The 25,362-nt window shown below is 33.8% G+C and overlaps 1 protein-coding gene across 16 annotated transcripts in view; it reads right to left on the bottom strand.

Moving 5' to 3' along the window:
• The window catches only part of LOC141507078 (HMG box transcription factor BBX-like), a 369,819-nt gene that overhangs the window by 80,620 nt on the left and 263,837 nt on the right, over positions 1-25,362 (bottom strand). For all 16 annotated transcript variants that reach the window (XM_074214420.1, XM_074214422.1, XM_074214417.1 and 13 more), the window contains one exon: positions 8,130-8,210. In XM_074214420.1, coding sequence (XP_074070521.1) covers positions 8,130-8,210 — 81 coding nt within the window. The remainder of the gene's footprint in view (positions 1-8,129; positions 8,211-25,362) is intronic.

Here is a 25,362-nt window from a genome sequence, read left to right as displayed (position 1 = left end):
TTCTATATTTGGAAAGGGGGCCATTTAGCATGACCTGAATGAATAGAAGCACAGATGGCATACTTATCAAACTTGTAGAATACACACTCACCAAGTGATACCAAGTCTACCTTTCACAGCATCTTTGGCATGTCTCCATTCCACTCCAGGTACTTCCTATGCAAGTCCAGATATCCAACATTTCTTTCTGAGACTATTATAATAGACTTTTAATACATCTTTCTGCCTCATGTCTTTCTAATTTCCAATCTGTTGTCTACACAGCTATCACATGAGTGACCCAAACTGCTCCAGAAGACTTTCTACCTAAGTCACAGAGAAGCTGCAGTCTCTATGACTATATACCAATGAAACCATGTGCCAGATAAATACGAAGGTACTAGAATAAGCACAGATTGGAGTAAATATGTTCTATGGTCTTTTGCAACCCCGAGATTCTCTTATCTTGGAGAGAAAAACTTTTCTGTTCTAAATTGTTCATATTGATTATCTACCTTAAAATGCATCCTTTAAGTTTTAAATATATGAATCTATTTTGTGAAGCTATAGCTTAAGTTAATTGTTAGTAAGTACACAGCAGAGAAGACCATAGGATAATCAAGGTCTTGCAGTAAATTAAAAAATGGAAATTCAGCATCTGGTTATATTTTGGAATCCAATCTTAGCATCTGTGTTCAAGCAGATTTCTCCTTACTGATTAATCTATTTAAGTATGAAAATAGAGATTACAGATAGAAAATTCATTTTGACTAATTAGACAGGTCATATTAATGGGCACACAGGAAGTCCAGCACTAATAATGGCCAGACTATTTGGGTTACTGATTAGGGAAAAAAAACCCATTGGAAATAGATTGATAATGGTGCTAGAGTTTTCATTATCTTCCCAGATTTTACTTGTAAAATGCATATATTTTTACCCTCTGAATGTCAAAATTTATCCTAAAAAAGCTTCAAGGTAAAATTTCCTTCATTTGGATTGATGCCTGGTGAATCTGGAATGAGAATGCAACCAAATGGGCTTTTTATCAATAGCAGTTAAGAAACCAAATAGCATTCTTAACATATTTGTTAATATGTCTTATTGTTAAGCAAAAACACTTTCCAACTTTAACAAATAACTTAATAAGAAAAGACAACTCTTGGGGTAAACAATTTCAAGAAGAATTATAGTTCTCCTGGAAGGGAATCATTCCTTTTTATACCTAGTTCATTTGATGGTTTCCCTTACTAATGGCAATAAAAAGAAAGAATAAGAAGAGGGCCATCCAATCAGAAAGAAAAGTCATAGGGGATGGCCTCCAGGAATCTTTCCTGCTGTTTAAAATCATATTACAGATATATGCAGAGCTAAATAATTGATTCTACTTGATCTTATTATTGGAGACCTATCAGAGAATAAATATGATGTGTGAATTATTTTTCCTGTTCTTTAACATTTTATTTCCCTTAATTCCCAGTTACATAATATCATGGTGAGAAATTTACAATACATTGTGATAAAAGAGATTTTTAGATGAAATGTCCCACTGGGTGGGTCTCTAACTCTCCCTCCCTTACCCCCTATGAGGCTCTAGAAATGCTAGGAAGTTCATGTTAGTTAATATCTAATTATCATAATTTTGTGCCTATAAGATACACATGACAGAAGGGGGAAAAAACCAAAATTTTTAGAGCCTGGGTGTTATATCTGGATGGGTGATTTATGTAGTAATTGAAAATGTTTTGGGGTATGAGCAAAGGCTATAATTACAGCAATTCTATGCCAATTTAGAAGGTGCTCGTTATATGAAAGGTAACAGTTACACATTCTCATAGAAGGTTTTTTTTAAAGACAGTTTAATTGGTGCACATATAGTCAGGTCTTGATTAACTGTGTGTTGAATAAGGCAAGCCCTGGATGAAATTATTATGTGGTTTTCCCTTCCTTTTTCCACCCTTCACTCCATTCTTTCAACACCCCATTTCTTACAAGTTAACCAGTGCTTTTATATAGTTTTATTTCTTACTATTATGGGAAACTGAAAAAATCCTTTCACACTAGAGCAGAGGTTCTTAATCATTTTGTATGTCATGACCCTCTAGTAGTCTGGTGAATTCTATAGACTTCTCAGAATAATATTTTTGAATTCATAAAAATAAAAATTATTAAAATATAATGTAAAAACATTCATTTATTTTGTTAGAGAATATGCTGTTTATTCTCATAAGACTTCAGGAAACTTAGAAGGATAATTTGGGTCCTTGCATATAAAGGCATTATTTGATTGCTTTTCAGATCATATATCTCTCTGATGACTTCTTTTATGCTGAATTTCCTGGGCAATTCTCATTTTGTGCAATCAAGCTACTTAAAAAACAAGTGGACCTGAAGCTCAGAACCCATTTTAGCTATCAAAGACATTAGTGATTTAACATGTTCTGCATCCATGGGTAGTATGTTTCAAAGCAACAACCATAATGGGCAGTGTTTAATTCAGAAGAATACTCTTTTATAAGTGAAAGTTCAGGTACCATATCTGTTAAGTAGGATATATATTATAGGCCGTGGAGAAATTCTCCTGGAAGAATAAAATCGTAATTACATAACTCCTTAACTAAACACAGGCATGAAAAGTGTGTGTGTGTGTGTGTGTGTGTGTGTGTGTGTGTGTGTGTGTGTGTGTGTGTCTGTGTGTGTGTGTGTTGGGAGTGGGAAGTGGTTCCTGTTACCTCCTCACTGGAAGTGCCTAAAGTAATGTTCTCCAAAATATTGGAACAACAAATTCCCTCTCCATGTGTGCTATGTAGGCACTAATTAAATTTTCTTCTAAAACATTCCATGAGAATGTGTAACAGCTACCTTCTATATAACTAAAAGATTCTAAAGACACAATTGCTCTAATTATAGCCCCCCCCCCCCCAAAATAACCACTGGAAATTCACCAACCACCCGTTTGGACTCAGTCGGACAATAAATATTTATTAAGTGACCCCATCTACCATCACTGTGCTAGAAGATCCAAATCTGCAAAGTTACTACTCAAGGAACCCTAATCTAAGGACAATGACAGCAGGCGAACACATGATGTCCAATGGACAATACACACAGGATCAAATGGAAATCAGCAAGAGGGAAGGCATGAGAATTAGCAGGGATAAGGAAAGGCTTCCTATAGAAGTCGGGAGTTTAACTAGCACTTGAAGAAAAATAAGGAAGCCAGGAGGTAGAGAGGGGAAGAGACAGCATTCAAGGCATGGGGAACAACTACTCAAAATGACCACAAGTCAGAATATCTTGTTTGAGGAACGGGAAGGAGGGCACTGCCATGGGATCAAAGACTAAGTACTTGTGAGGAACAAGGGCCTCTGAGAATAACAGAAAAGGAGGGAAGAGAGGCACTTTGAATGCCAAACATAAGATTTTATATTTGATCTTGGAGGTGACAAGGAGCCACTGGAGTTTACTGAGTAGGGGTTGCCAGGGTCGGACCTGGGTGGCGAGGATGGTGGATGGGCATAGATATGTGGCAGGGAAATTTGACCAGCAGGTTCTTTCAATAATGTCGGAGTGAGGCAATGAGTCTCTGCATCACTCTTCAAACTCTTCCTCCTCCATCTCCCCCCCCCCCCAATCATCCTTGAGAAACTTCTATCATGAAACCCTCTTCTTCTGACTGGTGACTTCTTTTCCAGCAACCACCATTTTAAGAAGTATCCCAACAAATATTTCTTCTCCTCCAGCTCGGGTATCTTTTTTCACTTCCACCCCCCTTTTCGGTTCTCCTATACTTTTCCTTTCCCTATTAGAATGGAAGATAGTAGGATCTGCCTTGTTATTATTCAGCTAGATCTTGTGGACAAAGGGATGAACTGGATTCAGGAAGATCTGAGGTGACCTTTATTAGCTGTGTGGGCCCAGGCAGCTATCTTCACTGCTCCCAGTGTAAATTTTTCCATCTTTAAAATTAGAATATTAATAGCACCAACCTTCCCAGGCTGTGCAAGAACCAAAGGAGATACACATAAAAAATGCTTTGCAAACCTTAAACCTTGAACTCATTTTAAAATTTTAATTAGCTATTTTATGTATTTATATATTTTATATTAAAATAGATATTTATATACTAGAAATATACAATATATAATTATGAACAAATATAATATGGAAATAAATTGATAAATTATAAGTATATTTATAAATATATTTAATTTTTTCATGTTTCTTCATATATTTCATTAATATTATTATTATATATTTTATATATTATACTATATTAATGTATTAGTAGTAGTCTGTATTAGTAGTAGTTCTATTTTTATAGTACCTAATTCCAAATGAAAATTAATTTTTCGTATTAAACATGTTGTTTTGTGGTTTATCTACATCACCAGTTCCCTTCACTGTCCTGGATAAAATACAAATGATTGTATTACTGGTCTACAATGACTTTGTCATCAAGTATTCAAATTAATCCTCTTATTTTAGGGTGTTCTATGTAGTTTCCTCAAATTGAATTTGCAGAAAATATATCATCTGTCACTGTGGAACTCTCTCCCTGGTAAAGAGAGAGATACTTTATACTTCAGTAGAAATGGTTTGAGAAGAAGCAAGCCAAAAATCATGGGCCTCTGTATGACTGGGGGGAAGATAAGGAGAGGTGATATAAGAGTAGAAAAGAAAACAATCTATAATCAGTTGGTTTATTAGTGGGCCATTGCTCTCTTCCAAGAGTTACAGAAAAACTTTTTGTGCAACAACACCATGCTTATCTATTGAGCTTCACTGGAATCAGAGGTGTTTTAATATGGTTAATAATGAATTCATGGCAGCTTAGATGGCATAGGGGATAGAATGTCAAACCTAGAGGTAGGAAGATTCTTCTTCCCAAGTTCAAATGTTGGCTTAAGATAGAAGCTGTGTGACCTTGGACAAGTCACTTAACCCTGTTTGCCTCAGTTTCTTCATCTGTAAAATGAACTGGAGAAGGAAATGGCAAACTGCTCCAAGATATGTGCCAAGAAAACCTCAAATAGGGTCATGAAGAACTGGACACAACTAAACAAAAACAATAATGATGTCAATGATTGTACTGTTTACATGGTATTCCTATCATGCCTGAGTGGCAATGTTTTAGATGCTATTGTACCAGCTGTTGAATATAAAGCTAGCTTCTAAATCTAAGATAAACACTTTGGAGTAGTTATAATATGCTAAAGGGATCAGGTATGTCAAAGATTAGCTACTACTTATCTTATTGTTCATATCCCTGAGTGTTAAAACAATAAAACACGAGAATAAACAAATCACTTCTGTCTTGAATGGAAAACAAATAATACTGACTCAGAATCCATATGAAAAACAAATTATCATTTTGCCAGATGTTTTCTTTCTTTACTTTAAAATTTTTATTAACACCAAATGGATGACAATAAAGACAAATAAGGACTACAAAACTATCCCCCTAGACAGTGAAAATAATGGCCTGTTTTTCATAATGGAAGATTATTACAACATGTTAATTTATTCAGAATTCATCAACCTAATTGTTCTTTATGAGACAATAGAATTATACGATATTTTTTATTACAAGTTTCATAAAGCAACACGCAAACAGTCAAGATAAATGTTGCACTATTACGAAGCAAGCAAATAAACATGCCAGAAAAGTAGCAAATTAATATTTGATATAACTATCTAAGAGACAGAATGATAATTTTTTTTTCTGAAGAATTTGTTCTGAATGTGAGCAATAGATCACTTTGGTTCATTCCTAGTGTAGGACACTAGAAATTTTGCTGCCACAAAAACACAATGCAGAGTTGTTTTTTCCAGTCAAATGGATGTTGATATCAATCAGAATTATTTTTTTCTCCACATCTAAAAAAAAATTTAATTTTTTTTCTCCCCCAATTTCCATCAGTTTGGGATTAAAAACTAATCAAAACACACAACTATATGGATTAATTGTAAAAGAAGTAGTTGTTTAATAGGTCAAATTCCCAACAAAGAGATAGCCATGTGTCTTGCTAGATAGCTGTCCCCTTTTTTTCTAATTCCACTGTCCTCATTACCTCATACTTGAACAACTGAAACAGCCTCCTTTTGCCAAGGACCAGCTCAGATTTTACCTCCTTGAATAAAGAAGTTTTTTCCAAATGTCTATGGTTTCTTCTCCTCCTTCTGAATCACAAGGACACCTCTTACGGCACTTTTCATATTTTACTCTATTGTTCAGTTGTTCAGGCATGTCTGACTCTTTGTGACCCCATTTGGGGTTTTCATGGCAAATATACAGGATGGTTTGGTATTTGCTTCTCTAATAGTAGATTAAAGCAAACAGAAATTAAGTGACTTGCTCAGAATCACAGCTGAGGCCAGATTTGAACTCAGTTCTTCCCAATTCCAGACCCTGATATTCTATCCACTGAGTCACCTAGCTCCCTCTATTCTACTAAATAGCTATCTTAATATTTCACTCCTTGAAAACTGACCAGTTTGCAGATTTCTTCTCAAAGCTGGAGCAATGATGAAGCATCATGCTATTCATCCCACCTGACAGAGAAATGATAGAGTCAAGGAGAAAAAAGAGACATATATTTTTTTGGACATGGGCAATACAAGGATTTGTTTTGCTTGGCTATGCATATCTATTACAGGATTTCTTCTCTTTCTTTTCTTTTTTCTCTCTCTCTTCTTGTCTTTCTTTTCTCTATGGTGGTGATGAGTGAGGAAATTAATTTTTATTCATTGAAAAATTAATTTAAAAGATTTAGAACTATAAAGATCCTTAGAAGTTATCTACTCCTGTCCTCTTCTTTCTAAAAATGGGGAAACCAAGGCCCAAAGAGGTGAAGTAATTTGTCCCAAATTACACAATACCTTGTACAAGATAATTGCTCACTAAATGTTTATTGGATGGATACAATCACCTCCTTCTTTAAGATTAACAAAAGAAAAGAAATGTACAAAATATCCACACCAATTCTGACAATAACTTCTATATATTTGTTTAGTAATGAGTACATGACTAAAGCTAAGACTCTTTAACTTTATTGAAGATGCCATCATAAATACTTATTTGTTCTTTTTATCAGTTTTATTTGTTTTTTTTTTCCTCTCTGTCTCCCATGAAATCCTATATAACAGGAATCTGGATTTAAGTACATTAAGTCAAGTCAATAAACATTTCCAGGGCCTATAATGCGCCAAACGTTATGCCAAGCATTGTAGACAAAAAAAAGTCAAAAAAAAAAGTCTCTATCTTCCATGAGTTCACAATGTAAAGGGGGGGGCAACAAGTAAACTATTATGTAAATACAAGATAAACAGGAAATAGCAAAAAAGAGGGAAAACAATAGAATTAAGAAGGACTGGAAAAGTGTCCCTGAAGGTAAGATTTTATTGGGTTTTAAAGGAAGCCAGGAAATCCAGGAGGTAAAGATCAAAAGAGACAACATTTCAGGGATGGGAGGTAGATAAAAGAAAAGTCCAGAGTTGAAATACTAAGAAAAATATTAGCTACAGTTAAAGTATATCTAAAGGGATAGCTGAATACTTTAACAGGTCAGACTTGTGAATTTATAACCACAAGAAAACAATCCATAAATCACACCATCCAATGCCATCACTGAGAGCTAACAGATTGGGATCTTTGGGTCATCCTGAAAATTCACATTGTCTTTAAAATAAATGAGTTACTGACACTTAGGCTATTCTGAGAGTATTGTAAGATTGGTTATTATAAAAATGTGAAAAACTCCTGAATGATGATTAGTTCGATTTACACCAACAGAAACTAGAAACTCCAGACAGGGAATAGTGTTATGGGTGATATATCACAGATATTAGAATACCGCACAGCTAAAGTTCACTGCCCATTATTAATCCCCCCCATCTCAAGGTTTCCTGAGACTAAAAGGTGTTTTGTTTTGTTTCTGCACAGAACCCTATTATATGATTTAATGACAAAGTGACTATTTTATACTCATTAATTTCACAACTACTTAGGTGCTTCCCGAAGTGATTACATGGTCATAAAGACTTGCATGACTTTGTCCATAAAATATACACACAGTCACACACACACACACACACACACACACACACACACACACCCCAAATGGAATCTTGAAGAAAAATTACCGTACCTCTGCAAATTGAAACAGGGCTGACTCTTCACACTGTTTGGCAGGGGCAGGAGCCTCTGGATGTGATGTGTTTGAAGATATCTGAATGAAAATAAAAAAATGTTTAAGCACAAGGCTGTTTCACCATCATCATCATCATCATCATCATCATCATCATTGTCATCATTGTATTAGAGATCAAGATTTGAACATTTGCTTTCAGTTATATTACTTTTTTACAGTCAAATCCATAAATGATGCGAAAAGAATAGTAACATTCAGTTCATATGACTTGCCATGTCTCCTTAAGACAGTCCCATAGAAACATCAAATAAAGATATGGGTGGTCTAGGATGACTTTCATCATTACAGTAAATGGGAAAAAACAAAAAAACAAAAAAACCCTAAAACATGTCAACTCCCTAGAGGACCTTTCGAACAAATCTTCCATTGAGAACTAGAACTAGCATTTTATACAATGCTTTTGATTTGCAAAGTTTTTTTATGGACATTATTATATTTTATTCTTATAAAAATACCAAGGAGGAACTATTTATTCATCCTCTTTATAAATGAGAAACCAGAGGCACAGTAGTTAAGTGACTAGTCCAGGGTCACAGAGCTAACAAGTGAAGATTTTTCTGACTTCAGGTCTGGTATTCAACTCACTAAACCAACTATCTACCTGCTTATAGTACATACCAGCTTATAAGTTTGCAACTTTTCTTTTACTTCTTACTCTTATAACCCATATCCACCCAATCAATTGTCAAATCTTGTCATTTTTCCACGTTTACAGCAGCTTTTGTGTTCTCTCCTCTACACTCACAGAGCTATAACCTAAATTCAGTTTCATATCCCCTTTCTCCTATATTATTGTAATGGCCTTCTGATTGGTCATCCTGACTCAAGTCACTTTCCATTCTATTCCATTCTCCATTTAACTTCCAGATTAACTTTTCTTAAAGCACAGGTTTGACCATGTCTCATCTCTGTTCAATAAGCACCAGTAATCCCTTATCACTTCTTCTAGGACCAAATACAAAGCATTTTGTCTGGCATTTAAAGCTCTTTACAATCTAGACCCCTTCCTACCATTTTCAGTCTTTGACTGAACTGCTCCATGGATCTAGAATTCAGTCATATTGTATTTGTGAACTGTGACACTCTCTATTTCTGGTCTATGAGTCCTAGACAGCCACCAAAGTCTTGTTTCTTAGAACTCTTAGCTTCATTCATGATTCATTTCAAATGCTCTCTTTTTCAGACAACTCCTAGCCGCCCCCTCCTCCATCTTTAAGATTATTTTCCATTAACTCTGTATGGATTTTGAATAGATGTTTTTATTTATATCTTCTACTTTATTAGATTACAAGTTCCTTGAGAGTAGGGAATGATTTTTGCTTTCCTTTATTTTGTAGGTTTTAGCCTAGTTCGTAACACATAATAAATATTTAGCAAATTCTTGTTCATTGATAGAAAAAGACAACTAGAAACAAGAAGGTGAGTAAAAAAAAAAGACCTAAGTTTTTGTTTTTCTTGGTTTGTTTTTTTAGGACTGTCACTTGTACTGTCCAAAACATCTTCATTTCTTGAAACAAAAATTCAACAGGATAAAGAAAGGATGACTTGTCTACTAACATACTCTAGAGGAAGATGAGTTAGATAAATCTTAAACCAGTCATATATATTTTTATTAACCATTTATTATATATCAAACACAAAGATACAAAGAAAAACAAAAGACAGTCCTTATTTATTCTCAAGGGACAATTCAATAAGGAAACAACATGCAAATAATAACTATGTACAAATAAAATGTATATGGGATAAGTTGGAAATAATCAACAGAGGGAAAGTGTTGGGCTAAGAGGAACTGGGAAAGATTTTTGTAGAAAGAGGTTTGAAAGAAGTCAAGAAGCAAGGAGGAAGAAAAGATGAGAAGGAAGAGCTTTCCTGGCTTGGAGTTCAGCCAATGGAAATCCTAAGAGGAAAGAGATGGAGCATCTTGTTCATGGAAGAGCAAAGAGGTCACTGCCAGTGGATCAAAAAGTACATGGAGGGATGGGGTGTCGGTGTAAGGTATAAAAAGCCTGGGAAGAGTCACTGACTTAAATTCTATGGGGCTTAGAATGCTAAACAAAGAATTTTTGCATTTCAACCTGAAAATGATAGTCACTAGAGCTTATGGAATAAGTATGAGCTTTAGAAAAATCACTGACACCTAAATGGAAGTCAAACTGAAGTCAGAAGAGAGGCAGGAAATTCAACCTTCAGATTATTGCAGTAGTCCAGATGTGAGGAGATAAGAAGTCTGCACCAAGGAGCAGTAGCAGAGAAAAGAAGAAATTACATGCAAGAGTCAATGCAAAAGTGAAATCAAGCAACAGTCACAGCTTGGATGTGGAAAAGACAAGAAATAGGGAAGAGTCAAGGATAAAAACTAGGATGGCGGAGCCCCAGAAACAGGGAAATTTGGATTAGATATTAAGCTCCATGAGGGCAAAGGCTGACTTTCTCATATTTGTTTTTATTTTTACCTTTGTATACCTACTACCTAGCACAGTGTCTTTCACATAAAGAACTTGAGAAAATACTAAATGAATGAAAGAATGAATAATTGAACTAGGAGATAGTTTGATTCTGTAGAAAGAGTAAGAGATAAGTAAATAGTGTAAGTGCTATTGTAGTATCTAAGAAATGTTACAAGACCCCCCCAAAAAAGAAAGAAATGAGTTATGTAGATCTTCTATAGATAAGTTAAGGTTAAGTCAATATAATGCAAATGATAATACTACCTAAATTAGTTTACTTATTTAGTGTCAGGTCAATAAAACTGCCAAAGATTTTTTTTACAGAAATAGAAAAAATAATAACAGAATCACCTGGAGGAAAAAAAAGGTCAAGAATTTTACTTAAAATTATGAAGCCACCATTTGAAGACCTTCAAGGAGGAGGAACCTATCATCATCTCATTACACTTTCTAAATGTTTATTCTCAATTAATTAGTTAATTCTAAATTCTAAATGTTAGAGAATGTTAGTCCTGACATCAAGACTAAGTCTCCCTCTTTGCAATTCTCACCTATTGCTTCTGGTTATGACAACAGTGTATATATATATATATATATATATATATATATATATATCTCATATATATCTCATATATATATATATATATATAAAATACCTTTTCTATTTGATGATAAATTCTCAAAAAGAAATATCATATCTCCTCTGAGTCTTCATATTTTGAGTTCCCTCAATGGATCCTTATTATGTGGACTCAGTGCTTTTCCATACTGGCTACCCTCTTTAATAAGAGCTTATGGCTTATATAAAGTGCAACCCCAGTTCACTTCAAGCTACTTGGGATGTTTTGTCTGGAGAAGAGTTGTCTTGAGTTAAGACATGATAGCCATGTCCAAATATTAGCTCTCACATCCACCAAAGTAATAATTGACATCCTATGTTCCCAATTGTGAAAGTGCCTTATTTACACCTTTCCACTAAAAATACCATTAGAAAGGAACTTTATTCTTTTTTTTCTATGTTAAAAATTTTTCAATTAAAAAATTCTTATATTGATTTAGTTTTGGCTGTAAGACAATTTTGTGCCATCTTTTCAATATACTATTGCCAAGTAAAATAAACACAAGTCTAGAAAATGAGGTTCAGAGGGCAAATACTAATGGAATCTTCTCTATAACAAGTTCCTTCTGGCTATAGACTAAAAGAATATTTCAGGCAACTGCTCACTAACTGTCTTTGGTGTTTGAAAATGACACCGATGATAGCACTACTTAGGATGTGAAATATCTCATAATGAGTAAGATTACCCTCATAAACAGAAGAATTTGAGAAAAACCTCAAAGGCAATAATTAAAAAATTATCTAAACAAAGCCAAGGATGGAAACTAGCATTCAGCAGAACCACTTGGTGATCAAAGTACAAAATATGCATTCAGAAAAAGAAATGACAGAGATATCGAATGAAATATGAACTTTGTAGATTACTGAGGAAGATGTCATAGAATGTTTTCCATTTTAAATTAATTTATAAAAATATTCAGTAACAGGAATACCAACATTGAACCTCAAGAGACCTTTCTCATTTCCAATTTGTTTTTTGCAGTATACAGATCAGGGTTATTAGAATAAGCAGTGATAAATGCTCAAAATAGTCAGTCCTAATTGACAAGGTAGATGTAAATAAATCATTAAGACTGGATGACATCCAACCAAATGTTCTAAAGGAACTCAAGGATGAAATTGTAAAATTATTAGCCAAAATTTGTAACCTGTCATTATAAATAGTTAATGAGCCAGAGACTGGCCGACTGACAATGTGGATCCCAAGTCATATAGAAGGGCACCCCTTTCAATGAAAAGTTGCATCTCATGCCTGGAAAGGCATAATGGTGGGTATACTTAGGTATATCTTTGAAGGAAAAAACTAGGGAAAAAGTCATGTGGCTTTGTTGAAGCTTACTACCTTTGAGGAATAATTAACAATATGAAGAAAGAAGAATCAGTATATATAATTATTTAATCCCTTCAAAGAGCTTTTGACAAAATTCCAAACCAAAGGTTTCATATTTAAATTGCTGCCCCATGAGATTGGGAGTAAATATGCAAATTAAAGAATACAGACTTGGTTTAGAGACAGGAAGAAAATGGAAGGTATACTGAACCTTTCTACAGATACAGAAAAGTAAGCACTGGGGTCCTCTAAAGTTCAAAGTTGAAACCAATCTTAATGAATTTTTGAATTATCTCTTTATAGTGAATCTTCAGGTTTAGTAATGGCACTAAATTCCTACAGGATTTGAATAACCAGAATAAGCTAGAGCTATATCTCAAAAGGATGGGTGGGTAAGGAGAAGAGAGACTAAGGAAAGACAATGCTTAGTAATTAGCAGGTTGTTAAGCTCTTAGTTCTGACCCTGTGAATCTAAATGTTATTCTAAGAAGTTTGCTAAACTTTTGAAAAAATGTCCAACACATTGGTTAGCAGGGTGTGTGTGTTGGAGTGGGGAGTGGTTTAAGAGCAAAATTCTTCAACATTAGGTGAGGTTCTAGCTGGCATGCCTTAAAAAAAATAGCAGTAGAAAAGATGATAATAACAAAAAATATCAATAACATTGATAACAATCAAAATGGATGCTACCTGCATATTAAAAGTCATACTATTTAAAAATTAGAAGAGATACAATCAGATAACTTTCATAGTTATGACCAAAGAGCAATTCCTTAGTCACATTAGCATTAGAAGAGATTACAGAGATAAAATAGATTATTTAGACTACAGAAAATTAAAATACTTTGCACCAATAGAATATAACTAGGAAAATAAGGTAAAATGTTGATGGGTGTGGGTGGGAATCTTTATATCAAAAATCACTATAGGATTCTGGTATCTAAGCAATCACAAACAAAAGCCTCTCCCACACAAAGGATATTGGCTAAAGTATATACACAAAGAGATCTCAAAAGAAGAAATGCAAACTATTAACAACTCTATAAAAGAATTTTCTAAATCATGAATAAGAGAAACATACACTAAAACAAATTAAAACATACATTAAAACAAAAACAGAACTTTTTACTGTACAACAAACAAATTGGTAGAGATGACAAAAATAAATATTGAAGGGGTAACAGAAAATGTACATTAATGAACTGTTTCTAGTTTTGTGAAATGATCGAATGATTTTTAGAAAGCAAGTTGGAATAATTCAAAGAAAAGTGACAAAAATGTCTATTCCCTTTGACCTAGGATTCCCCTACTAAGCATATGACCCAAGGAGGTCAATGATTAAAAAAAATACAATATAAACCAAAACATTTGTAGTAGTTTTTTTTTTTTAACGTGCTTTGAGGTTTAGGGAGCAATTTAAAAAATTTTTATTTAAAGTTTTAAGTTCCAAATTCTATTCTTCTCTCTCTCTCTCTACCTCTTCCTAGAAACCATAAGTAATTGGATCTATGCTATACATGTGCAATTAGGTAAAATAATTTCAAATTAGTCATATTGTATAAGAAGACTCAAATAAAAGAAAAAATGAAAGTGAAAAATAACATGCTTCAGTATTCAATATCAGTTCTTTCTCTAGAAGCTGATACTAAGCTTCAACATTAGTCCTTTCTTCTTGTCTTTGATCATTGTATTATTGAGAATAAGTCATTCACAATTCTTCACAGAATAATGTTACTGTGCACAGCATTCTGATTATTACTTCACTATGCATCAGTTCACGTTAACCTTTCCAGGTTTTTCTGAAATCATCCTGTTTGCCCTTCCTTATAGTACAATAATATTTTATTATAATCATATATCACAATTATTTGCCATTCCCCCCAATTGATGAGCATCCCTGTGATTTTCAATTCTTGACTACCACAAAAAAAATAGCTATTAAAAATTTTTGTACAAAGAGGTCTTTTCCCCTTTTTTTGAATGTCTTTGGGATATAGATCTAATAGTGGTATTGCTAGATGAAAGGGTGTGCAAAGTTTAATAGCCCTTTGGGCATAGTTCCATATTGTTCTTCGGAATAGTCTGATCAATTCACAATTCTACCAACATTTTCTCTTTCATCATATTAGGTACTCTGATAGATCTGAGGTAGTACCTCAGGGTTATTTTAACTTGCATTTCTCTGATCAATAGTGATTTAGAGTATTTTTCATATAACTTTTGATTTCTTTGTCTGAAAACTGCCTGTTTGGGGAAGCTAGGTGGTGCAGTGGATAGAGCAACAGCTCTGGAGTCAAGAGGACTTGAGTTCAAAATTGATCTCAGACACTTGCCTTGCAAAAAACAAAATCAAAAATCTCAAAACTGCCTGTTCATATAATTTATCAATTTGGGTATGCATTGAGTCTTTATACATTTGACTAAGTTCTCTATATATTTGAAAAATGAAACTTTTATTAGATATTTATTGCAAAAATTTTCCCCCAGTTTTCCACTTTCCTTATTATTCTGGTTGCATTGGTTTTGTTTGTACAAAGACTTTTTAATTTTATATAATCAAAATAATTTATTTTTATGATAACTCTTCATAGTTGTAAATAACTGAAAACATTTGATTATGAAATGACTACAAACTGTGGGGCATATTAATGTAATACTACTATGCCATAATAAATTAAAATTATGATGACTATAGAGAAGTATGGAAAGCATTATAAGAGCTGGGCAAAAAGTATGGTGTTCTTTGTTAAATTATCCATCATGCTTTTGAAAAAACAATTTGTCCTAAGAATTTTAGTCTCCAAATTATTTTACCACAGCATTTTTCTAAGTGACTGAAATAATTTAATGAACAAAAATATTTTATTTTCAAGTACAAATTTAAGATCTTTGCAATATTTTTGTTCCCTTGATCTGAATATTTCTCATCTCTGCAAATAGAAATAGAGACTTCTCACAAGATTTTGAAATATCAGATTTGCAAATACCTAAGAATACCTAAAGGATAGAGGACAGGCAATAAAGAAACATTGAGGGTGTACAGGTTGGAAATCAAAAGAAGTTATCAAAAATATTCTTGCCTTTAGGGAAGTATGGTTACAATACCTACTGATTAGGGAATTGGGATAAATAAGTAGTTAAGTAGTGAAGTTTTTAACAAAACTATTCAAACACGAAGCAATGCTACAATTAGCAAAATTAATCATGGTATGTCTGGTATTTATCAAAGGGAAACTTTTTAAGTTGACACCCATTTTCTTGAAAGCTCTGGCTTAAACCAATGAATTCTCTTCCACTAAAGTATTCAAAGTTTTCTTTTATGCTGTTTTCTCTGATATGTATAGTCACTAGAATGTGAATAAAAATTCTGGTAGAATGTGCCACCCCTCAAAAAAAAAATCCCAAAATTTACTTTTTTGAGGTTTACACTTGTTTATACTGAAAGTCTTTAGTTCTAAGACCTTCTCTGATATTGTTTATAGATTTGAGCAAATACTTTGATTCAAAGTCTTTAAATTTCTTCTTTTATCTTCTTTATTATTAATGTCACTCACAGGAAGACCACCAGATTTTATTTTTTAAATTGTATATGATGCATTTTCCTCCATTTTTGCCCTACTCTTGATGCCTCTTTATGACAAAGAGGGAACCTGAAGTTCTTAAAGACCAGAAAGCAAATTCCAGCAGGTCTCACCCAATCTACAAAGGTGCCATATATGATCTGGTTGAAATCAAACACTGATGAAATCATGTATCTTTTAAAATTATTGATGAAGGAGAGCTAGGTGGTAGAGTAGATAGAACACAGAGTCTGGAGAACCTGAGTCCAAATTTGCTCTCAGACACTTGATACTTAAAAGCTAGGTGACCTTGGGTAACTCACTGAGCCCCATTGTAAAAACCATTAAATAAATAAATTTACTGATAAGAATGCAATGTTATTAATTTCAACATATGTAACTGAGACTAGTTCTGGTTAGCATTCTGAAATGCAAATCAACTACACTGCACTAATCTAATCTAGTTTCTCCTCCAATTTTACACCTTCAATCTCCCCCCCCCCCAAAAAAAAATCTCATCCAATATTTCTGATTAAATTTCTTCAGGGGATGCTTTAAGAACATCATTCTATCACCACACAGAGCCAGGTTGCCAAGCTGCAGCCAGCATTTGAAACTGTAATAGCCACCCATAAATTTAAAAAGAGCACTGACCACCTGTTTCCAGTGATCAGTTCCATTGATTAGTCTCAGGAGCTTTAATTAATTTTCCACTTGGCGTTTGGCTGGCCTAAGCTTGACGTCCTTCCTACGGTCCCTTCACTGCCATGGAACTGACAGCAAATGTTTCCATAAAACATGCTCAGCTGCTTCCCAAGTATTGGAGGCTAATCAGCACCAAAGTGAGAGCCTGCTGGCCTTTAAACAAAGCTGCTTAGTTAAACAAGGAGCCACACATATCCTGAAACTGGAACTTGGCAAAGGACGGGGAATTCCTTCATCTGAAGGTACTCTTGGAAAAAACTGACTCCTATTCAAAGTAGTTGAGAAATAAAAAATCAATGCTTCCAAGTCCTGGAAAGAAGTCAAACATGTTTAGTTGCCAAATGTCTTTAAACACACACACACACACACACACACACACACACAAAATCCAGAAGCAAGTTTAATTGACAAATTGACAAAATTCTAAATTATTCATAAAAGACTTTTCAGAATTTTAAGCTTCAGTAACAAACTGAAGGAATGACAGAAAGTGAATGAAAACAGCATTTTAAAGTAATTGATTAAAGTTTTGGACAATTATGGGTAAGCATGGCAGATAGAGTGCCAGGTCTAAAAGCAAGAAGAATCATCTTCCCAAGTTCAAATCTGGCTTCAGACACTTGCTGTGACTCTGAACAAGTCATTTAACTGGGTTTGCCTCAGTTTCCTCATCTGGAAAATAATCCAGAAAAGGAAATGGCAAATCCCTCTTTGTATCTTTGCCAAGAAAATCTCAAAGGGGATCACAAAAAAAGTCATACTTGACTAAAAATGACTGAACAGCAGCAAAAACAATAATCAAGTTACATAGCATTCTTATTTCAATTCTTTTGTCTAACAAAAAATAGCTATCAAAGAAGCATAAATTAACCCTCCTTTGAGTCACAACAAAAATTCACATTAAATGAAAATATTCAATTTATTTTAAATGACATTAAATGGCACAGCTAGACCTAACTATGAAGAGATGTCTAAATTCATAGCACACCTTTAAATCTTTGGTATTCTTTAATTTTTTTCTTAAATATCCAGATTATTCTAATCTTAGGACAGATTATGTCAATTAAACTAAGTAATCACTGAAGGGAGAGAGAGAGATTGACCAAAAAAAGCAGACAAATATGGTAAATGAGACATAGAAGAAAGTAACGTGATGAGAGTCAGGAAATAAAAAATTCCTTAAGGTAATCAAAATATGTCATGGAATCCATAAAAAACCTTCTGGCTTTCACTCAGAACCCAAATATTTATATTGTAAACCTAATTCTTCTAAGGCACAATGAGAGGAGCAACTTTGCATGTGAAGAAGCTAGGAGACCTGAGTTTTAGCTATTACTCCAGAGGTTTCTCTGAACCTCAGTTTCTTCATCTATATAAAAACAGGTTAGGATAAATAATCTCTACAGTCCCTTCCAGGTCCATATAGGCATACCTTATTTCGTTGTGCTTTATAGATATTTAGTTTTGTCTATTATTACACACTGAAAATTTGAAGTGACTCCATATTGAGTAGTATGTCTATTAGCACCATTTTCCCTGAGTCACATTTTGGTAATTCTTATTGCATCTGTTATGGTGATCTGGGATCAGTGATCTTTGATATTAGTATTGTAACTGTTTGGAGATATCATAAACCATATATATGTAAAGTTCTGACTGTTCCACCAACTGGACATCCCTCATCCTTCTCCCTTTCCTTGGACTGCCTGTTCTCTAAGATACAAGAATACCAAAGAATATCACAAACTTTAGATGATAAATCAATGCCAGGATTTGAGAAAATTGACTCCAATTTTGAAAGTTCTACTGTGTATTAAATGCTATCAAACAGCATGTAAAAGGAAGAGTCAACTGATGCAACAAACTTGACTGTTACCTTATTTTAAGAAATTGCTATAGGTACCCCCAAATTTCAGGAACCACCATCCTGGTTGGTAAGTAGCCATTAACATTGAGGCAAAACCCTCCACTAGCAAAAAAGATTATAACACATTGAAGGCTCAGATGATGATTAGCATTTTTTTTAGCAATAAAATCAAGGTTGTACACTGTACATTGTTTCTTCAACATAATACTGTTGTATACATAATAGACTGCGCTGTGATATAAATAAAACTTTTATCTGCAGTGGGAAACCAGATAATTTATGTGACTCACTTATAGCAATATTTACTTTACTGCAGTGGTCTAGAATGGAAATCACAGTATCTCTGAGGTATGCTGATAATTTTCTAATTCTGGGATTCTAAATTCTGCTAACTTGCTTCCAGTTCTGAGCAGATAAAATGCAGAAAATTAGAAAAGCAAATTAGGGAACAATTACAGGCAGGTATATTGAAAAGTGTTAAGAATGTATGCTGATTAAAAAAGAGGGAAAAGTATTGGGGAAAAAACAAAACAGAGAACTCAAAACATGTATGCATATAGTCAGAAACTTTTTGCTAGAGGGAAAAGTATTGGGGAAAAAACAAAACAGAGAACTCAAAACATGTATGCATATAGTCAGAAACCTTTTGCTAAAGGACAGACAAACCAACATAGTTCAGTAACATGAGGTAACCATTATAATAGCATTATATTTGATATGTTGAATGATTATTCTGATACATCAAGAAAACATTAGATTATGTTTATCATCATCTGTCAAAGTATATATAAGTAAAAATCCAATACATTTTGGAAAGATTTCCTTCAAAATTGGATAAATGCTTCTAAGTGGGTATTTAAAAGAATAAAACATTCAGTCATTTAGAAAAGCCACTTAATAAATTGGTTCATTCCCTAATAATGGTATTTATACATATTTCTTATACACAACAAATTTATATGTATTTGGTTTATGAAGATGACTAACCATTAAAAATTTGTTATTATAATATCATAATTAACTTTATCTGGAGTTCTTTTTTTTGCCTGTTTCAAATTCTATTTTACAAACCTTTTTGAATTTAACATGCCAATCTAGGGAAAGCTATGGGACAGGGGTATTTTCCATAAAGGACATTCATCTTTGAATGATGTTCTTCTACCAGCTAAGGTTTGGCAGAATCTTAATCCACTGACCTTCCTCTCACTACATAAGATTTACCTTTTCTGGAAAACTACTGAAACAGAAACAGTTGTTACACTCGTCACTGCTGCAGGGTAATGCATTTAAAGTATTTTAATCATTTCCTTTTCACTATGCTTGTACCCAGAAATAATTTTTACAAAAGAGCAATACTTTCCCCCAATAATAACAAAAAAGCCTGAAGTTCAATATTCTGCTCTCAGAAGGTTTATTTTTTGCTATAAAAAGAAAAGGATTTCCATCAGAGAAAATTACTTTTCAATAGGAAAAAGTGTCAAATAAGTGAGTCAAGAAAAAAGGGGGAAAAAATGCTCCATTTTCTGAAAGTCTTTGAAGTAGTAACTCCATACAACCACGAGGTGGTGGTATATGCCTGAGAAAGATACCACAAAAGGATAAAGGGATTTTTAAAGGAATCGTTTCTTTGAACCAAGATAAAATTCAAACTCTTGCCACTTGTCCATCCTTGCTTGCCGTAATTCCCAATAAACCAGGTCAACAGATACTGGAAATGAGGAATAGCATCAAAGTAACTCCCATCCTTAAGCAGGAAGTTTATAATCTAAAAAGTAGAGGCAAAGGTGACCCAAATTAGACCAAAAAATTAGTACCTCTATTAAAAATCAAGTGTCATACTAAGAACCATAAACAACAAAATTGTTGTCCTTTAGTTGGGTTAGTAATTTTTGCTGTTTCAGTCACATCCAAACCCCATTTGAGGTATTCCTGTCAAAGATACTATAGTGGTTTGCCATTTCTTTCTCCTCTAATTTTAGACATGAGAAAACTGAGACAAAAAGGTTTAGGTGACTTATCAAGGGCTGAAAGCAGAGTTACTAAGTGGGGGGTGGGGGTGGGAAGCACAGTCACAGCTGTCAAGTATCTTACAATCAAGAAATCATTAGATTTAGAGTCAAGACCATTTAATTCCGGCTCATAAGTGACTTGCCCAGGACCACAGAGACAGTAATTGGTAAATGTGGGATTCAATTCAAGCCTAGGATTTGAACTAATGTCCTCTGACTGAAGATTCACTTTGACAAAGCACAGGCTCATAAAATAATGCATCTTGAACTGTAAAGAGATCATCCAACAGAACCTTTTTATTTTACAAGCATGTTTAAGGTCAAGATCACACATGTAAATGTCAGAAGTAGGATATGAACCCTGGGTCCTCTGACTAAAGCCAAAGTCTTTTCTACAGAGCATATAGATATATCCTAATAAAGGTGGAGAATGAGTTGGGGGCTCGTGTAGAATCAAGAACAGTGGTGGAGATGGTTACTATTGTTCTGCTTCTGTTAATGGTAAAAATTTGTGGGAAATACTAAAATCCAATTCAGAGAATTGTAGAATTTGGGAATGGAATGGGACCTAAGTGATCATCTAACTCAGAAGCCTAGACTTAAGGCGGCAGTCAAGAGGCAGCCAGCAAAATTTTCTAGTAGGGTAGGAACCAGATTAAAATGAAATTGGGAAATGACTATAATTTAAATATAGGGGGCAGCTAGGTGACACAGTGAATAGAGCACCAGCCCTGGAGTCAGGAGGACCTGAATTCAAATCCAGTCTCAGATACTTAATAATTACCTAGTTGTGTGACCTTGACCAAGTCACTTAATGCCACACCTTTGCAAAAATAAAATATATATAATTATAATAAATTAATTCAATAATATTAAAGATAATTTAAAAACAATAAAACAATGTGAATGTGAGGTTTTCTAAGTCAATATATGGCCCTAGAGATCTGTTTCTAAGCAATTAAAAAACCCACAATTACCTCTACTCCTCCTGTCACATTTCCTTATCATCATTCCATAAAATATAAAAGTAGCACAGAACTCTCCAAGTTACAGGATGAAAGAGTCACCCAAAATACTTTGACAAAGAAGAGCAGGTATTTCTTCTCATGGACTTTAACCCAGCCCTTCCCTTTCCTTCTACCATTCACAGCTTTTGCTAGGTATGGTTTTATATTAGAGGGCCCTAGTGAGTATCTAATTTACATTCAGTCAATGGATGTTAAATGAAGCTTTTGAAACAGATTTGAGAATTAACACAGGTGAATTAGAGGGAAGCATTTTACATCCGTGTTAAACCTTCCAAAATTTTTTTTTTCAGTGACTAATGCTGAAGCCACATTAATTAAATCTAAATTAAATTCAAATGAGACCAGCCTGTTAGAGTGTTTCATTTGGCTATCTGACAGTAGTGCTCATGCTACAAATGAGAATAGTATTTGTCTACCCTGGGGAACTTAAGCTTCATACCCAATACAGCTGAGTTCCTATTTTTAAAAATAAAAATAGGAAATCCTACAGTTGGCAATATGCCCTGACTTTACTAAACACAACAGATGTGCTAGAGGCCAAAGATTTTATTAAATTATTATATGTGAAGTTTCCAGTTTTTAAAATCATATGTTTGTGTGTGTGTATGTGTGTATGTTTGTGTGTACACACACAGATATAAGCAGAGATAGAGACAGAGAGAGACAAAGACAGTCACCTAAAGAGACGGAGACAGAGGCTGAGACTGTCCCTTTGTTGCTGATTTCACAGAAAATTTCTCTTCCCAGACTGACCTAGTTCACCTCACATTAGGCAATGGAGCCCTTTGCTCTTGGGGGTCTTACCAATACAGGTGAGCCCTCAGTTTTACTGAAGTTATCTGATCAGCTTTAGCTCCAGCTCAGAACTCTCAAGCTCAAAAAATCCATCAATCTCAAGCTCCCCACTAACAGGAATTATAGATATGTGTCACCATTCCTAGTTCCTATTGTTTTATTTTGTGAGGTCCTCCAGAAAGAATACTGTTGAGAGTTATGGGACGTGAAACTACTGACAATTCTGCTGGATGTTAGCAACATAACCTTAGACCAAAGGTTTTAAACTTTTTTTTTTTTAAATCATGGACCTCTTTGGTAGGTTGGCAAAACCTGGGGATATCCTCATCAGAATCCTGCTTTTAAATTAATAAAAAATACATAACATTACAAAGGAAAAAAAAATGAATCCAATTGCAGCTACGAAAATATTTTTTAAAAACTTTTCACAGACCACAGCTTTAAGGCAAAGTCATTTAAAACTCTCTATTCCTCAGTTTCCTTAACAATACAATTCCTCCTTTCTCATAGGCTAATGTCAAAGGAAGATAAAATAATACATTTAAAAGGGAGGAGAGTCCAAAGCAGCTCATTGAGAAAGGTAGTTAGATGGGAGGGGAGATTATCTATCTATCTATCTATCTGATAGATAGGTTCATCTATATATATTTATACTTTTAAGTCCCCTAAGAATCACCTAATTCTAAACCTTCCTTTTACAAAAAAAGAAAATCAAGATTTAAAAAAAAGCTGTAACTACATCAGTGCAAATTATGGAACATTTGTATATATATCAAAATGAATGGAGGCTAGAAAATAAAACAAAAACAAATTTTTCTGGTTAGATAAGGTAACCCATGATCACTTATTCTAGCCTACTATTGACAAGTTATTGGTCAGACAAATTAAACTAAATGTAGCATAAATACCATTTGGTCTGTATTTAATCAAAGCATTCTGGTAACCCAACAGCAGTCAAAAATCCATTATGACCATGACCTTTGTAGTAAAAAAGAGACATTCATGCTCAACATCAATACTGAACCACTTAAGCAAGGGGGGTTTCAATTATAACATGACCAAGTTGTCAACTGAGATTTTGAAAGAGGTTCTCTTTCTTCTCATATTCTTCCATGAATATGAGTTTCTCTTGACAGGTGGAAGCAAATAGGGATTTTCTCAGTCATTCTACTTGTACAGAGAACAGAGAATTTCTATCTTGTGGCAGAGTTTAGGAAGTGCCAAGGGGGGGGGAGGAGGGATCATCTCTACTCATCCTTGGATAAAATTATGAATTATGCCAACATAAAATATAAATAAAATGATTTTTCATAAAGCTTTATAATTTGTAAGAAACAATAAGAACATGGTTGTTGTTTTTTTTAAATTGAAATGCACTTTTTTCCTCAATCTGGAAGAGTCAAGCTTCATATAACTGTACATAAAACTCTATTAAATTGTCTAAGGTATGTGAAAATCAAGTGGTCTCCAGTACTATCATAGATTTAGAAAACATGTTGATGGATGAGAAAGAATGAGTAGTTTTTCTAAATCTACATTTTTTTTAGATTTAAAACAATGTTTAAAAAGGTTACCATCATTAATTTACTCATCCATTTAGTCAATAAATGCTGACAAATCCCACTTTTCATCCTCTCAGATTTCAATGATCTGTTCATTCAGTAGTCCTTAAATATCAACTACATTTCACTTTGCAAACTGTGAAACTGCTTATTTGTCAGTTGGGAATGAAAGAAGGAAATGAGCATTGATTAAACTCCTGTTAGGTTCTAAGCACTTTAAAAATATTATTTCATTTAATAATGGCTGGAAGAGGACATGAAAGCCTATACAAAAATGCATCATTCCTATTCTAGTAGCAAAAAAGATAGGTTCACACTAGACAACACAAATGAAGAAATAACTTTTGTTTTTGCAATTTTATTTTTCTAATATATTTTTCAGTAACACTAGAGCAAAAAATGGGAAATACTGGTCTTTTCTTTAGTGCCTCTTAAGTACCATGTTGGACATTTTGAAGAATATAAAATAAATATAAATAATTTAAATAAACATATGCTATAATCATGGACTTTTTTGGAAAGATTCATCTGACATAAGGGGATTGTAAGAAAAGGTCAGTATAAAGATTTAAAATGCTATATAAATGTGGGGTATCATTAATGCAAATTGACTGCCATATTTCAGTATAACTAACAGTTGTTTAGCATCTAGAGGCAGCTAGGTAGTATGGTAGCTAGAACTCTGGAACGCAGGAAGACCGAGGTCAAAAACCATCTTCAGACACTTCAAAGCTAGCTGCGTGAACCATTTAACATCTGCCTCAATACAATCTCAGAGAGGGGGATGAGGGGAAAGAAGGAAAAAAAAAATACAGGACAATTTTTGTATATATTTGAAGAGTAGCAATTTATGAGTAGTATATTTGCAGTTTCATATGCATTCATCTTTTTTATTAAACTAAATTAAGGAAATATTTGCTTTATTCCATAAATTAAAAAGAAAGGAAAAAGAAAAATGAAAGCAATAAAAGCACCTCTCTAGTAAGGTTGCTGTGAGGACCAAATAAGATACTATTTGTAAAATGCTTATTATTAGCACATCATCTGATACAGATTAGGTGATTAACACCTATTTCTTTTATTTATACCACATATGTTTCTTAAAGTTATTTTTTTTTACTCATTGAATCAATTTTTCATTTCACATGTATAGTATTGGCTTATAAGTTGAGGAATGGGCACTGGGCAATAAAGAAAGACCATAGTTCATACCATAGTCCTTACCAATTTTGCCATACTTAAGATTGT

Source organism: Macrotis lagotis, chromosome 1 (assembly GCF_037893015.1).
Source record: "Macrotis lagotis isolate mMagLag1 chromosome 1, bilby.v1.9.chrom.fasta, whole genome shotgun sequence".
Classification (NCBI taxonomy): Eukaryota; Metazoa; Chordata; class Mammalia; order Peramelemorphia; family Peramelidae; genus Macrotis; species Macrotis lagotis.
The sequence above is the reverse complement of the archived record's forward strand: the minus strand, read 5'-3'. Positions and strand labels throughout refer to the sequence as shown.